The sequence below is a fragment of the Rhinoderma darwinii genome, chromosome 4 (assembly GCF_050947455.1).
Source record: "Rhinoderma darwinii isolate aRhiDar2 chromosome 4, aRhiDar2.hap1, whole genome shotgun sequence".
NCBI lineage: Eukaryota > Metazoa > Chordata > Amphibia > Anura > Rhinodermatidae > Rhinoderma > Rhinoderma darwinii.
This window is the reverse complement of record NC_134690.1, coordinates 169,929,617-169,942,802: the sequence shown is the minus strand read 5'-3', so window position 1 is coordinate 169,942,802 and position 13,186 is coordinate 169,929,617. Positions and strand designations below refer to the sequence as shown.

The following is a 13,186-nucleotide window of genomic DNA, read 5'->3' as shown; positions in this document are numbered from 1 at the left end:
GATTAAAAACTTGATTCTATTATTTTTTGCAATGTTCTGCCATTGATCTATATTTTAAGGGATGGGGTTGTTGTTTTAGGCCTCGTTCACATCTGCCTCAGAGGCTCTGTTAGGGGCCTCCATAGCAGATCCGGCCGAGATTATTGGAGATCATAGCGCAGCATGCTGCTCTATTGTCTCCGGTAAAACCACGGACACCCCAACAGAAAGCCAACAGAGCCCATTAAAGTCAATGAGCCCCGTCGGCTGCCATTGATGTCAATCATGCAACGGAAACGTTGCTTCTGACATTCTTGTTCTGCTCCTCTGACTGGGCGGAACAACGGAATATAACAATACAGGTGTGAACATAGCTTTATCCAGTCAAAGGTATATATGTTGTAACAAAATATATTGGAAGTTACATAGCCATTATACATGGCACTTTTTACAGGCCATAGACCTCTGTCTGAAATGTAATTTAATGTGCATCCTGTTCATCTGGGTCATCAGCCTAGGACACATGTTTCCGACTTGACTGTACTACTTGGCACAGTGTAAAGAGGATATTGCAGAGAGAAAATTGGACAGGCTGTTAATATTGAACTCTTTCCCCAAAGCAGTATTGCGCAGAATATATTATATACAGCATGTAGCAATATGTGTCACATGGGCCAACATTTTCAAGAACAAAGCTACATAAAAAGCCAGTCCGGCTGCAGACCGAGATCTGGTTCAGTTCTAGTATTTTGTTCACTGACAAAACCAATGCTTCTACCTAATCTAATATTTGCAGGCGTTAACATGTCTAGAATGGGCATTGACTTCTTGTATATGATCGGGTTTTACACTAAATAATCGCTTTGCTATTATTGTTGTAAGGCTCTGAAGTGATAAAATAATTCTAATAAGTCTGTCTACACACAATTCTTACCTTAACCTCTTAACGCCGAAGGACGGATATATCTGTCCTCTGCAGCTGCTAGTTCGCGCAGGAGGATGGATATATCCGTCCTGTGATGGCGCGGGTACTGAGACTGTACCCACGCGATCAGCGGCAGGAGCACGGCTGTTATACACAGCCTGGCTCCTGCTGCAACTGCCGGAATCGAAGCGCGCTCCGATTCCGGCAGTTTAACCCATTAAATGCCGCTGTCAATAGTGACAGCGGCATCTAATGTGTTTGACAGAGGGAGGGAGCTCCCTCTGTCACCCCATCGGCGCCCCCGCAAACAAATCGCGGGTCGCCGTCGGGTTTCCATGGCAGCGGGGGGGGGTCTAACAAAGACCCCCAGGTCTGCCTTCAGCATCTGCCTGTTAGGCGATGCCGGAGGCATGACCTAATAGATTGCCTGTCAGTTTTACACTGACAGGCAATAATGCTTTGGTATACTAAGTATACCAAAGCATTATATATGCGATCGGCACATCGCATAGTGAAGTCCCCTGGTGGGACTAAAAAAAAAAATGTCAATCAGTTAAAGTTGGTGAAAAACAAATAAATAATAATTACAGTGAAAATCAAATAAAACAACTTTTTTTGCCCAAAATGTGGTTTTATTTAGTAAAAGTGTCAAAACAAATAACACATACACATATATGGTATCCCCGCGATCGTAACAACTTGAACAATAAAATGAACACATTAATTAAACCGTCCAAAAAAAACACAAAAAACAATGGCAAAATTCTCTCTTTTCTCCCGTTCCCCCCCATAAAAAATAAAATAAAAATTAATCTAAGTCCTATGTACCCCAAAATAGTACTAATGAAAACTACACATTGTCCCGCAAAAATCAAGCCCCCATACGGCCACAGACGGAAAAATAAATACGTTACGGCTCTTGGAATGCGGCGATGCAAAAACAAGTAATTTTTTTCTAAAAGGCTTTTTATTGTGCAAACGTAGGAAAAACATAAAACCTTTACATATTTGATATCTCCGTAATCGTGCCGACCCATAGAATAAAGTGAACATGTTATTTACGCTGCATAGTAAACGGCGTAAATTTATAACGTGAAAATTAATGCTGGAATAGCTGCTTATTTTCAATTCTCTCCTAAAATAAAGTTAATAAAAGTTAATCGATATATTGTAAGCATCTAAAAATGGTACAATTACAAAATACAACTCGTCCCGCAACAAGCTCTTATACGGCGATGTCAACGGAATAAAAAAAAAGTTACGACTCTTGGAATGCGACCGTGAAAAAACAAAAAATAATCCTTGCTCATTAACGTGCAAAATGGCCCGGTCATTAAGGGGTTAAGGGCCTTTTACATGGGGTGATAATCGCGTAAACGTATGTTCCTAATCATTGTTCAGCGTAAACATGTGCAGCGAGCGAATCATTTGCTCGTTTGTCGTTACTCGCATCTGTTAAGCTGACATCCACTCGTGTAAACAGGCATTTGCCTGTTTGTAATGAAAACCGCATGAGTACAAATGACAATCGATCGCACGACCGTATTGGGAATATAAATAGCGTGCTGATATCCGTGATTGGCGCTCCTTTAGCAATCTATCTTTCCGTGTAAAAGGACCGTTTGCTATAAAAACGAATACAATTAAATTTTTATTGCAAGACATCTTATTACAGATGCAATAGGCTATTAACTCCATGTTACAAAAAGCATTAACCCTTTCAAGACCGAGCTCATTTTGGCCTTCAGGACCAGCCCCATTTTTTCAAACCTGACGTGTCACTTTATGTGGTGGTAACTCTGGAATGCTTTTGCCTATCCAAGCGATTCTGAGATTGTTTTCTCGTGACATATTGTACTTTATATTAGTGGAAAAATGTGGTCAAATTCATTGCTTATTTGTGAAAAACACCAAAATTTAGAGAAAATGTGCAAAAATTATGATTTTTCTAATTTTAAATGTATCTGCTTGTAAAACAGATAGTAATTCCACACAAAATAGTTACTATTTCACATATTCCATATGTCTACTTTATATTTGCATTGTTTTTTGAACATTATTTTATTTTTCTAGCACGTTACAAGGCTTAGTACTTTACCAGCAATTTCTCACATTTTCAAGAAAATTTCAAAAGGCGATTTTTACAGGGACCAGTTCAGTTCTAAAGCGGCTTTGAGGGCCTTATGTACTAGATAGACCCCATAAATCACCCCATATTAAAAACTGCACCCCTCAAAGTATTCAAAACAGCATTCAGAAAGTTTCTTAAAGAGGCTCTGTCACCAGATTTTGCAAGCCCTATCTGCTATTGCAGCAGATAGGCGCTGCAATGTAGATTACAGTAACGTTTTTATTTTTAAAAAACGAGCATTTTTGGCCAAGTTATGACCATTTTTGTAGTTATGCAAATGAGGCTTGCAAAAGTGCAACTGGGCGTGTTGAAAAGTAAAAGTACAACTGGGCGTGTATTATGTGCGTACATCTGGGCGTGTTTACTACTTTTACTAGCTGGGCGTTGTGTATAGAAGTATCATCCACTTCTCTTCACAACGCCCAGCTTCTGGCAGTGCAGACACAGCCGTGTTCTCAAGAGATCACGCTGTGTCGTCACTCACAGGCCCTGCATCGTGTCAGACGAGCGAGGACACATCGGCACCAGAGGCTACAGATGATTCTGCAGCAGCATCGGCGTTTGCAGGTAAGTCGATGTAGCTACTTACCTACAAATGCTGATGCTGCTGCAGAATCAACTGTAGCCTCTGGTGCCGACACGATGCAGGACCTGTGAGTGACGTCACAGATCTGCACTGCCAGAAGCTGGGCGTTCTGAAGAGAAGTGGATGATACTTCTCATCAGAATGCCCAGCTAGTAAAAGTAGTAAACACGCCCCGATGTAACACACATAATACACGCCCAGTTGTACTTTTACTTTTCAACACGCCCAGTTGTACTTTTGCAAGCCTCATTTGCATAAATACAAAAATGGTCATAACTTGGCCAAAAATGCTCGTTTTTTAAAAATAAAAACGTTACTGTAATCTACATTGCAGCGCCGATCTGATGCAATAGCAGATAGGGGTTGCAAAATCTGGTGACAGAGCCTGTTTAACCCTTTAGACGTTTCACAGGAATTAAAGCAATGTAGAGGGGAAATTAACAAATTATTTTTATTTTTTTTGCTGCAATTCATTTGTAATAAAAAAAATTCTGTAACACAGGTTTTACCCGAGAAATGCAACTCAATATTTATTGCCCAGATTCTGCAGTTTTTATAAATATCCCACATGTGGCTCTAGTGTGATAATGGACTGAAACACCGGCCTCAGAAGCAAAGGAGCACCTAGTGGATTTTGTGGCCTCCTTTTTTTAGAATATATTTTAGGCACCATGTCTGGTTTGAAGAGGTCTAGTAGTGCCAAAACAGTGGAAATCCCCCAAAAGTGACACGGTTTTGGAAACTGCACCCCTCAAGGAATTTATCTAGGGGTATAGTTAGCATCTTGACCCCACAGGTCTTCTGCTATATTTATTGGAGTTTGCCTGTGAAAGTGAAAATCTACTTTTTTTCTGAAAAAACAAAAAAATATTTGCAAGGAATAAAGAATAAAAAGCACCCCAAAACTTGTAAAGCTACTTCTCCCGATTACAGCAATACCCCATATGTAGTACTAAACTGCTGTTTGGACCCACAGCAGAGCTCAGAAGGGAAGGAGCGCTATTTGGATTTTGAAGCGCAGATTTTGCTGGATTGGTTTTCAGTGCCATGTCGCGTTTGCAATGCCCTGGAGGGAGCAAAACGGTGGAAACCCCCCCCCAAAAGTGACCCCATTTTGTAGACTACACCCTCAAGGATTTTTTCTAGGGGTATAGTTAGTATTTTGACCCCACAGTTTTTTTTGCTGAATTTAGTAGAATTAGGCCGTGAAAATGAAAATCTACTTTTTTCTGAAAAAACATAGAAATGTTTTAATTTTTACAATGAATAAAGGAGAAAAATCACCCCAAAATTTGTAAAGCAATTTGTCCTGATTACAGCAATATGCCATATGTGATAATAAACTGCTGTTTGGACCCACGGCAAGACCTATAAGGGAAGGAACAGTATTTGGCTTTTGGAGCTCAAATTTAGCTGGAATGGTTTTCGGGTGTCATGTCGCATTTGCAAAGTCCCTGAGGTACCAAAACAGTGGAAACCTCCCAAAAGTCCCTTTAGGGGACTGGAACGAGCGATCATTAGGTCGCTGGTACAATACACTGCAGTACTAATGTATTGCAGTATAATATCATTTTCACAGGCTCCTGTAACAGCGCGATCGCTGTTCCTGTCCATTAGTCCCGGGTGTCAGCTGTAATACACAGCGGACGGACACCTGCAGAATATGGCGCGGGCGCAGCGCATAAGCCCGCTCCATATATAACCCCCCACACCACGACATGCTATTAAGTCGGGGTGCACGAAGGCGTTAATGTGCAGCGGTTGGTTCAAAGTGAAAATTAAAATTTTCCACTGATATGCCATTTTAATGCACAATATGTTGGTCCCAGTTTGTGCCACTGAAGACAAATACCTCATACAATGTTGAGCGGGTTCTCCCGGATATAAAATATCATATATGTGGACGTAAGCTGGTGTTTGGGCACGCTGTGGGGCTCAGACGGGAGGGAGCGCCATTTGGCTTTTGGAGCGCAGAGTTTGCTTGGTAACTGTTCTGTTTGGGGTTTTGCTGGTATTTCAGTTTATGATGTGGGGGTATGTGTAAATTGGGCAGAGTACATCAGGACATAATAAGAGGTTATAATAATTCGGTAAATAAATAATAATCCGCAGATATGTGGCCAATGTCGCACTGATAAATGGCGCCCGATCTTATCCGCTTTTGGACACTGCACAATTTCTGTCGCTATATTCTGAGAGCCAGAACTTTTTTTATTTTTTCTTCACCGGAGTCGTGCCAGGGCTTATTTGTTGCGGGACAATCTGTAGTTTTTCATTGGTACCATTTTAGGGTGCATGTGATTTTATTTATTTTTTAATCACTTTTTATTAGATTTTTTCTTTGGCAAGCAAAGTGACAAAAAAAAACAAATTCTGACAAACGTTTTTTGTCTTTTTTTCTTTACATTTTTCACCGTGCGCTATAAATGACACTTTACTTTATTCTGCGGGTCGATACGATTACGGCGATACCAGATGTATATCGTTTTTTTATGTTTTGTGGCGTTTGCGCAATAAAATCACTTTTCGATTTATTTATTTTTTGTCACCATATTCTGAGAGCCATAATTTTTTTTTTTTTCAGTCCAAAAAGCTGTGTAAGGGCTTGTTTTTTGCGGAACGGGTTGTAGTTTTTTTTTTTTGTACTATTTTAGGGTACATGCGACTTTTTGATCACTTTTTATTCTACATTTTTGGAGGGTTGATGACCAAAAAATAGTGATTCTGACATTGTTTTTTAATTATTTTTTTTGCGCTGTTCAGCGTGCGGGGAAAAATAATATTATAGTTTTATAGTTTGGGTCGTTGTGAACGCGGTCATACCAAATATGTGTACTTTTTTTAACATTTTCATTTTTTTACTATAATAAAAGACTTATTATAGGAAAAAAAGCATTTTTTGTTTTTGTAACTTTTAGAAAACATTTTTATTACTTTATTTTTTACTTGTTTTACTTGAAGACTGGCAGCACTGATCGCTGCTATAATACATTACACTACCTAGGTAGTGTAATGTATTATAAACGGTCAGTGTGACACTGAGAGTCACACTGACAGGAAGCTTATGAGGACCTGCCTCCGGCTGCTTCTCATAGGCTGCTGTGCATGGAAGACCCGGGGGCCGTTGTATGGCCTCCGATTCTGCCTTATAACAGACTGCAGCACCCGCAATCGGTCCCTGGGAAAGTTTGTTGTAGCAACAAACTTTCCAGTTCGTTGCTACAACAAACTTTCCCTGCGATCACATAACCGGGACCTGAACCAATTAGGTCTCGGTCTTGTCTCCGGGACCAGAGGCAGGGGTTAACAGAACGATCCGGGTGTCAGCGCTACTCTGAGACACACGGATCGCGCTTTTAACACCCACCGTGAATTCACGTTGGCGCTGCACAGAGCCCAGCAAGCACCGACGTGAATATACAGTGGGCGGTCGGGAAGCGGATAAGGACATCTCAACTGGGTGCTTGTAATTTCCAGCCTGTTAGACATTTTAAAACTCACAAAACCTGTATTGTTGTCTTTATCTTGCAGGTAGCCAGTCCTACAAGAAGTGAGAATAAGCCATACAATGGGATTGCTAAGAATTCTTCATCGACTTAAGTAACTTTAATTACTATGCCAGTGAAAATGTCTCTAGAAACCTGAATTAAAAATAGCAGGTGCTCAAAGCCCAACTCAAACCCTAAAAATTCAGGCGTGACCCCAATATCCTGCATTCACAGGGGTCCAAGAAGCTGAGACATGAGGAGTTGTTTGATTGGGTCCACGCACTGTTGAGCTGCCTTTAGCTGTCCTGTGCTTGCCTCTATGCCACTGTAACAGCTAATACAGCAATACAGGTTGAGGATCTCCCCAGACCACTCCTCATATCTCGGCTTCCTTGGCTTTTGAGTGTGACCTGATGGGAACAGGGATATCGGAGTTAACAGCAGTCACACCTGAATGTTTAGATTTTTAATGGAGTTAAACTTTGAAACAATAAAATAGTGTTTGCCTCAGTGATCGATGCTGATCTGGAAGAACATTTGACAACTGGATTTGGATTCTCAAAATGTTTTTTTTTTCTTTGAAATGATTTTGGGTATTGGCGTGTACAGTTTAGTTCTAGCTGTTGGTTCAGCCTCTGGACTCGATCATTATGAAAGAGTTCATTGGACCTATTTATTTATTTATGTGAAGTGTTGGATGTGATATCTTAAGATACAATTTAACTTTGTATAAAATTCACTATAATTTTATAATAAAACATGTTTTTTCAGTTTACTTTCAATGTGATTTATAGTGTATGTTTCATTTTTATTTTTTTAGAATATTTAAGTAGTCCTATTCCTTTGTAGCTATTCGTAAAACATGAAGACACGTGTTACTTAAAATGCTTCCGTTCTGTTGCTCTTCACTGGTATTTTTTCCAATGATGGCTTCTCGGAAGTGCTGCTAGTTCTTTTTCTGGCCCTCTCTTTCAGCACACCGTCCATAAAAAACAAACCATGTAACCACAATCCTGTGCTTTTTGCTGTGAGCCATCTTCCTCACCCTGCTGGCAGCTCTGAACTTTGATGTGTATGAACCAGCGCTTCTACTCCAGTACAATGCCGGTTCTCCACAAGAGCGTGGAGATCTGACATGATCACTTTAGGTCATGTCCACTGTTACTAAGCAGCAGCATAAACGTATTTGGGCCACTGCTTAGTAAACGGAGCTGCTTAAAAAAATAATTCATTTTACTAGAGTTTTCCATTAACACAGTACAAAGCAAAACAAACATGTAACATTTAACCAGAGGAGATTGGGGAAGAGTAGTTGCCCAGACGCCATATAAATAAGCTTTCATAGTGACAGGAATTTCTTGTATTTTTAATCAGTCCTACAAATGCTTTGTTTAGGATGGAAAAGAAATCTCAAGAGCACTTAGCTGCTTTGTTGGCTCAAGTTTGGACGGATATTTTGAAAATGGAGAACTATGTCCTGTAAAAAAAACAAAACGTAACAATTTAACTTTTGTCTCTGGTAATTTAGTTTCTTGTAGTTAATTTTAGTATAATCATTCTATTCTTTCTATAATAAAACTCCATACATTGACTTCATGGTAAGTTTGTGCTTGTACACCGCAGTCACCGCTGCAGTGTAACCTACGGTGGAGGGACAGTGATCAGACAGGAGCTGGATTTATGACTACCGCAGACCAGCAAATGAGATGCAGTCACAGACCACCGCTCTACCTTAAAGGCTATGTACAGCTTTGAAATTGTTTTTGGTTTCTTTTTAAAATAAAAAGAAAGTAATTTTTAATAAAATGTATTTAGGAAGTGGCACCAATCCCACTGTTAGACAATTTTGTGATACAGCTGCTTTGTATCCCGTATACAGAGCAACTGTATCTTGTACTGAATCCTGTATTCGTCAGGCCCGCGGCACTGACTGGTTCAGTGTCGGCGTGTCTGATACGCAGGATCCACCTGTAATCTTCCATATCTAAGTTCATAACTTAGATGTGATCGATAACAGATGGAGCCTGCGTGTTAGAGCCACGCAGGTCCTGCTGTCACTGAACCGGTCAGTTCCGCGGACCTGACTGATTCAGGTCTTGGCGAACGATACAGGATACAAACAGCGGTATCTCAAAGTAAAAGTAAATTTTAATAAAATGTATTTAGGAAGTTGCACCAATCACAGTGATGCACAATTTTATTAGAAGAAAAACGATGTCAAAGGTGTACATCGCCTTTAATGGAGCAAAACTAAATGCAGCTGACAATATGGAACTAAGAAGCAAGATCAGGAAGAATACATTGTACGCAGCATGTAGCAATATGTATCACGTACAACGTTTTTAGGAACAATGCTACATAAAAAAGAAGAATTCATAGCCAGTAAGCATTACATATTTTTGGTGATTTTATATGTAATTTTTAAAACTTATTTGAACAAATTTTTTGGGTTATTTTTTTTATTGTACAATCTGTAGGTATTTTTCTATTTTGTTTTCTTTATATCTTGTAGACGGTTCTATAATGGGCTGCTTCCCAGAGTTTGTATCAAAACCTTTTATTCATTTTTGAAGTAGTCTGGCTGTTACTATGAGAAGGACAACTTCTTTTTGTAGTCTATTTTTGTAAGATTTTGGAATGCTCTTCTAATTTTTTATTTTTTTGGAATTAATACTACTAAAACAGAAAGGGTCTGTGTGCTACCTGCAAAATTTTGGATAGCACACGGACAAAAATCTGCAGTCTCGTGCATTAAGCCTTAAAGTTGTTGTCAGGTTTTTAGTCTGGTTGAAATTGTTGTCCCTGCAGGGGGCTGAGATTTGGGTAAGAGTATGTTCACACGCTTATCCAAAAACGTCTGAAATTTTTTCAGAGAAAACCGCTCTGATTTTCAGGCGTTTTTGAAGCTGAAAATGAAGCTTTTTTTGAGGCGTTTTTCATAGTGTTCAATGGAAAATCGGCTCCAAAAAACACCTCAAGAAGTGACATGCACTTTCTACGGAGCGTCTTTTTACGCTCCGGTTTTTTAAAACCGCAGAGTAAAAAGACAGCCCGTAATGACTAAATGCTGTTTTTCCCATTGATTTCAATGGGCAGATGTTTGTAGCCGTTCAGCTTCAGGTTTTTTTAGGCATTTTTCGAGGTATAAACGCCCCGAAATACGCCTGAAAACACTGCGTGTGAACATACCCTTACATGGAGGTTTAGACTAGGGGTGACAGTCTGTCTCTGTTCTTGTTGGTGTATGCAAGCTGATTAGTGAAGCGCAACTGACTGTTCCTCCACCGATCAGTGCTCACTGCGCTATTTTGTACTGTAGAGGAGAGGGAGGAGCATTGCTAGTTTCCCTCCCTCTGTCTCTCTGCTGCGACCACCCCTTCCTAGCTGGACACCGGTTTTACTAGTAAATCCGACGAGAAGAAGGGGGTTGGAAAATAAAATAATTATCATTTTTATAGGTGTTCGCTGCTACCGGACACCAGCAACTAACCTCCCCTAGTGGCAATTACAGCTCTAATTGTAACTATACCTACTGTCCTGATTGCAATGATACTGGCATGACCTAGAAATCCACATTTATTTCCCCTGACACTACAGTCGCAAATGCCACTGAGGCAGCCACTTGATGTGCAAGTGCTTTGGGCTTCTCCTTAACCCTTTAAAGAGGCTCTGTCACCAGATTGTCAAATCCCTATCTCCTATTGCATGTGATCGGCGCTGCAATGTAGAGAACAGTAACGTGTTTTTGTTGTTTTTTTTTAAACGTTCATTTTTGGCCAAGTTATGAGCTATTTTATATATATATATATATATATATATATATATATATAGCACACAAGAAGACAGCAGCACTCACTAATGAATAATCGACCAGGTGCCCAGCAAAACGTCCTGAATTGAGCTTTAAACAGCCTAATATGACTACTCTTGATATGGTGGCATTAGATGAGTTGATCCATAACCATGATCTCACTATAAAACCTGCTGATAAGGGTGGAGCAATCGTGGTTATGGATTCAGATATGTACTTGAGAGAATGTTACAGACAACTAGCAGATACCAATGTATATAGAGTACTAAAAAATGATCCTAGACAGGATATTTCAAAAAGAATTACTTCACTTATTAAAACAGCTCTAGATGAAGATATAATTGATCAAATGCTACATAAATTTCTCACTGTTGAATTTCCTGTTACTCCTTGCTTATATATATTACCAAAAATCCACAAAGATTTAATGAACCCACCAGGTCGCCCTATTGTATCTGGCCGGGGCTCATTAATAAGTAACATCTCTATCTTTGTGGACAAAGTGCTGAGAAATTTTGCTATTAACTCCAAATCTTATATTAGAGACACCACTGATTTTCTACAGAAATTAAAATCTATAAAACTACCAGAGGGGTCCATTTTGGTCTCCTTTGATGTTACATCTCTTTATACCTCGATTGATCACAACAAGGGTCTTGATGCTGTACGACGTAAATTATTGACTTCTGACTATGACAATGCTACTTGTGAGTTTATTATTTCATTAGTGGAACTTATTTTGACATCTAACTATTTCATATTCAAAGAGAGTTATTATATTCAGTTGAAAGGAACGGCCATGGGGTCTAACATGGCTCCCACGTACGCCAACATTTTCATGGACAACATTGAGGAGGGGTCGGTCTATGTATCCCACCACTTCTCACATGTTTTGAAGTGGTGGCGATACATAGATGACATCTTCCTCATTTGGACTGACACTGTCACTACATTAATTGATTTTCATAGGTTTCTTAATTCAATAGATGATGATATTCAATTTACGATGATACATTCTATGGATAATATCCAATTCTTGGATGTTACTGTATCTATTGTGAATAATATAATTAGAACTAAAATGTACACGAAAGAGACCGATAGGAACACTCTGTTACGATTTGATAGTTGCCATCCGAGAAGTATGGTAAGGTCCTTGCCGTACAGCCAAATGATTAGGGCCAAACGCAATACCGACAGACAGGAGGATCTTGATATATCTTTAGACACTATGGTTAGTAACTTTTTACAAAGAGGTTACCCCAAAACATTACTGTGGACACATAGAAAGAAGATTGATAATGTAGCGAGGGACAGTTTATTGCAGTCTAAAAAACCGTCAGCACATGAAAAACGGAAACGTATTCCATTTATCTCTACTTATAATGATAGAAGTGGAGACATTTCCAAAATTATGAATAGACATTGGCCAATTATTAGCAATAGTTTTGGACACATTGATGTATTGAATAATGATCCACTTATGTCCTATAGACGCCCACAAAATCTTCGAGATAGACTGGTGAAAACCAGAATGCCAGATCATAAGAAAACGACACAACCTATTTTTAAACCACTAAAACCTGGCAATATTCCATGTTACAGATGTGTTAATTGTGCTTTGATGTGCAAAGGGGAATTTTTTAGACATCCGTTGACTGGACAACAGTTTAAAATTAAACACAATTTCACCTGTGACTCAGAGTGGGTCATATATGTGCTATGGTGTCCCTGTGGCCTCCTTTATGTGGGTGAAACCACCTGTTCCTTTAAAACTCGTCTAAACAATCACCGTTTTTCTATACGTAAAAAGAAACTTGATTTACCTGTAGCTAAACATTTTTCGGAACATGGTCACAATGAAAGGGATCTAACATTTATGATTCTGGACCATGTTCCTCCATTACAATTTGGCGGTGATCGCCATCTGGTTTTACACAAAAAAGAATTAAGATGGATTTTTTTACTGAACTCCTTAAAACCTTGTGGACTTAATGTAGAATTTGTTGTAGATAGAATAGCCTTATGAGCTCCGTTCCCTCGTGTTCTCTTGATGTTCTCTTCAGTATGATGATTGTTGACACATTAATATCAATATCTATATCTCATATTTACTGTCAATGTCTTATAAATACTAAAAACAATTATGTTTTGTATTTTTTTAGATTGGAATACCACTCCCAACAGAACTTCGGAACTTCTTTAATTATTTTTCAATGTTATTGTACTATGATATTTGACGGGGCTATGTTCAATGCATCAAGTC

At 39.2% G+C, this 13,186-nt stretch overlaps 1 protein-coding gene across 3 annotated transcripts in view; it reads left to right on the top strand.

Annotated features, from left to right (window-relative positions):
• ARMC9 (armadillo repeat containing 9) overlaps positions 1-7,891 on the top strand; it is a 190,469-nt gene extending 182,578 nt beyond the window's left edge. For all 3 annotated transcript variants that reach the window (XM_075861839.1, XM_075861838.1, XM_075861840.1), the window contains one exon: positions 7,153-7,891. In XM_075861839.1, coding sequence (XP_075717954.1) covers positions 7,153-7,175 — 23 coding nt within the window. In that variant the 3' untranslated portion in view covers positions 7,176-7,891. The remainder of the gene's footprint in view (positions 1-7,152) is intronic.
• Positions 7,892-13,186: the final 5,295 nt, after the last annotated feature.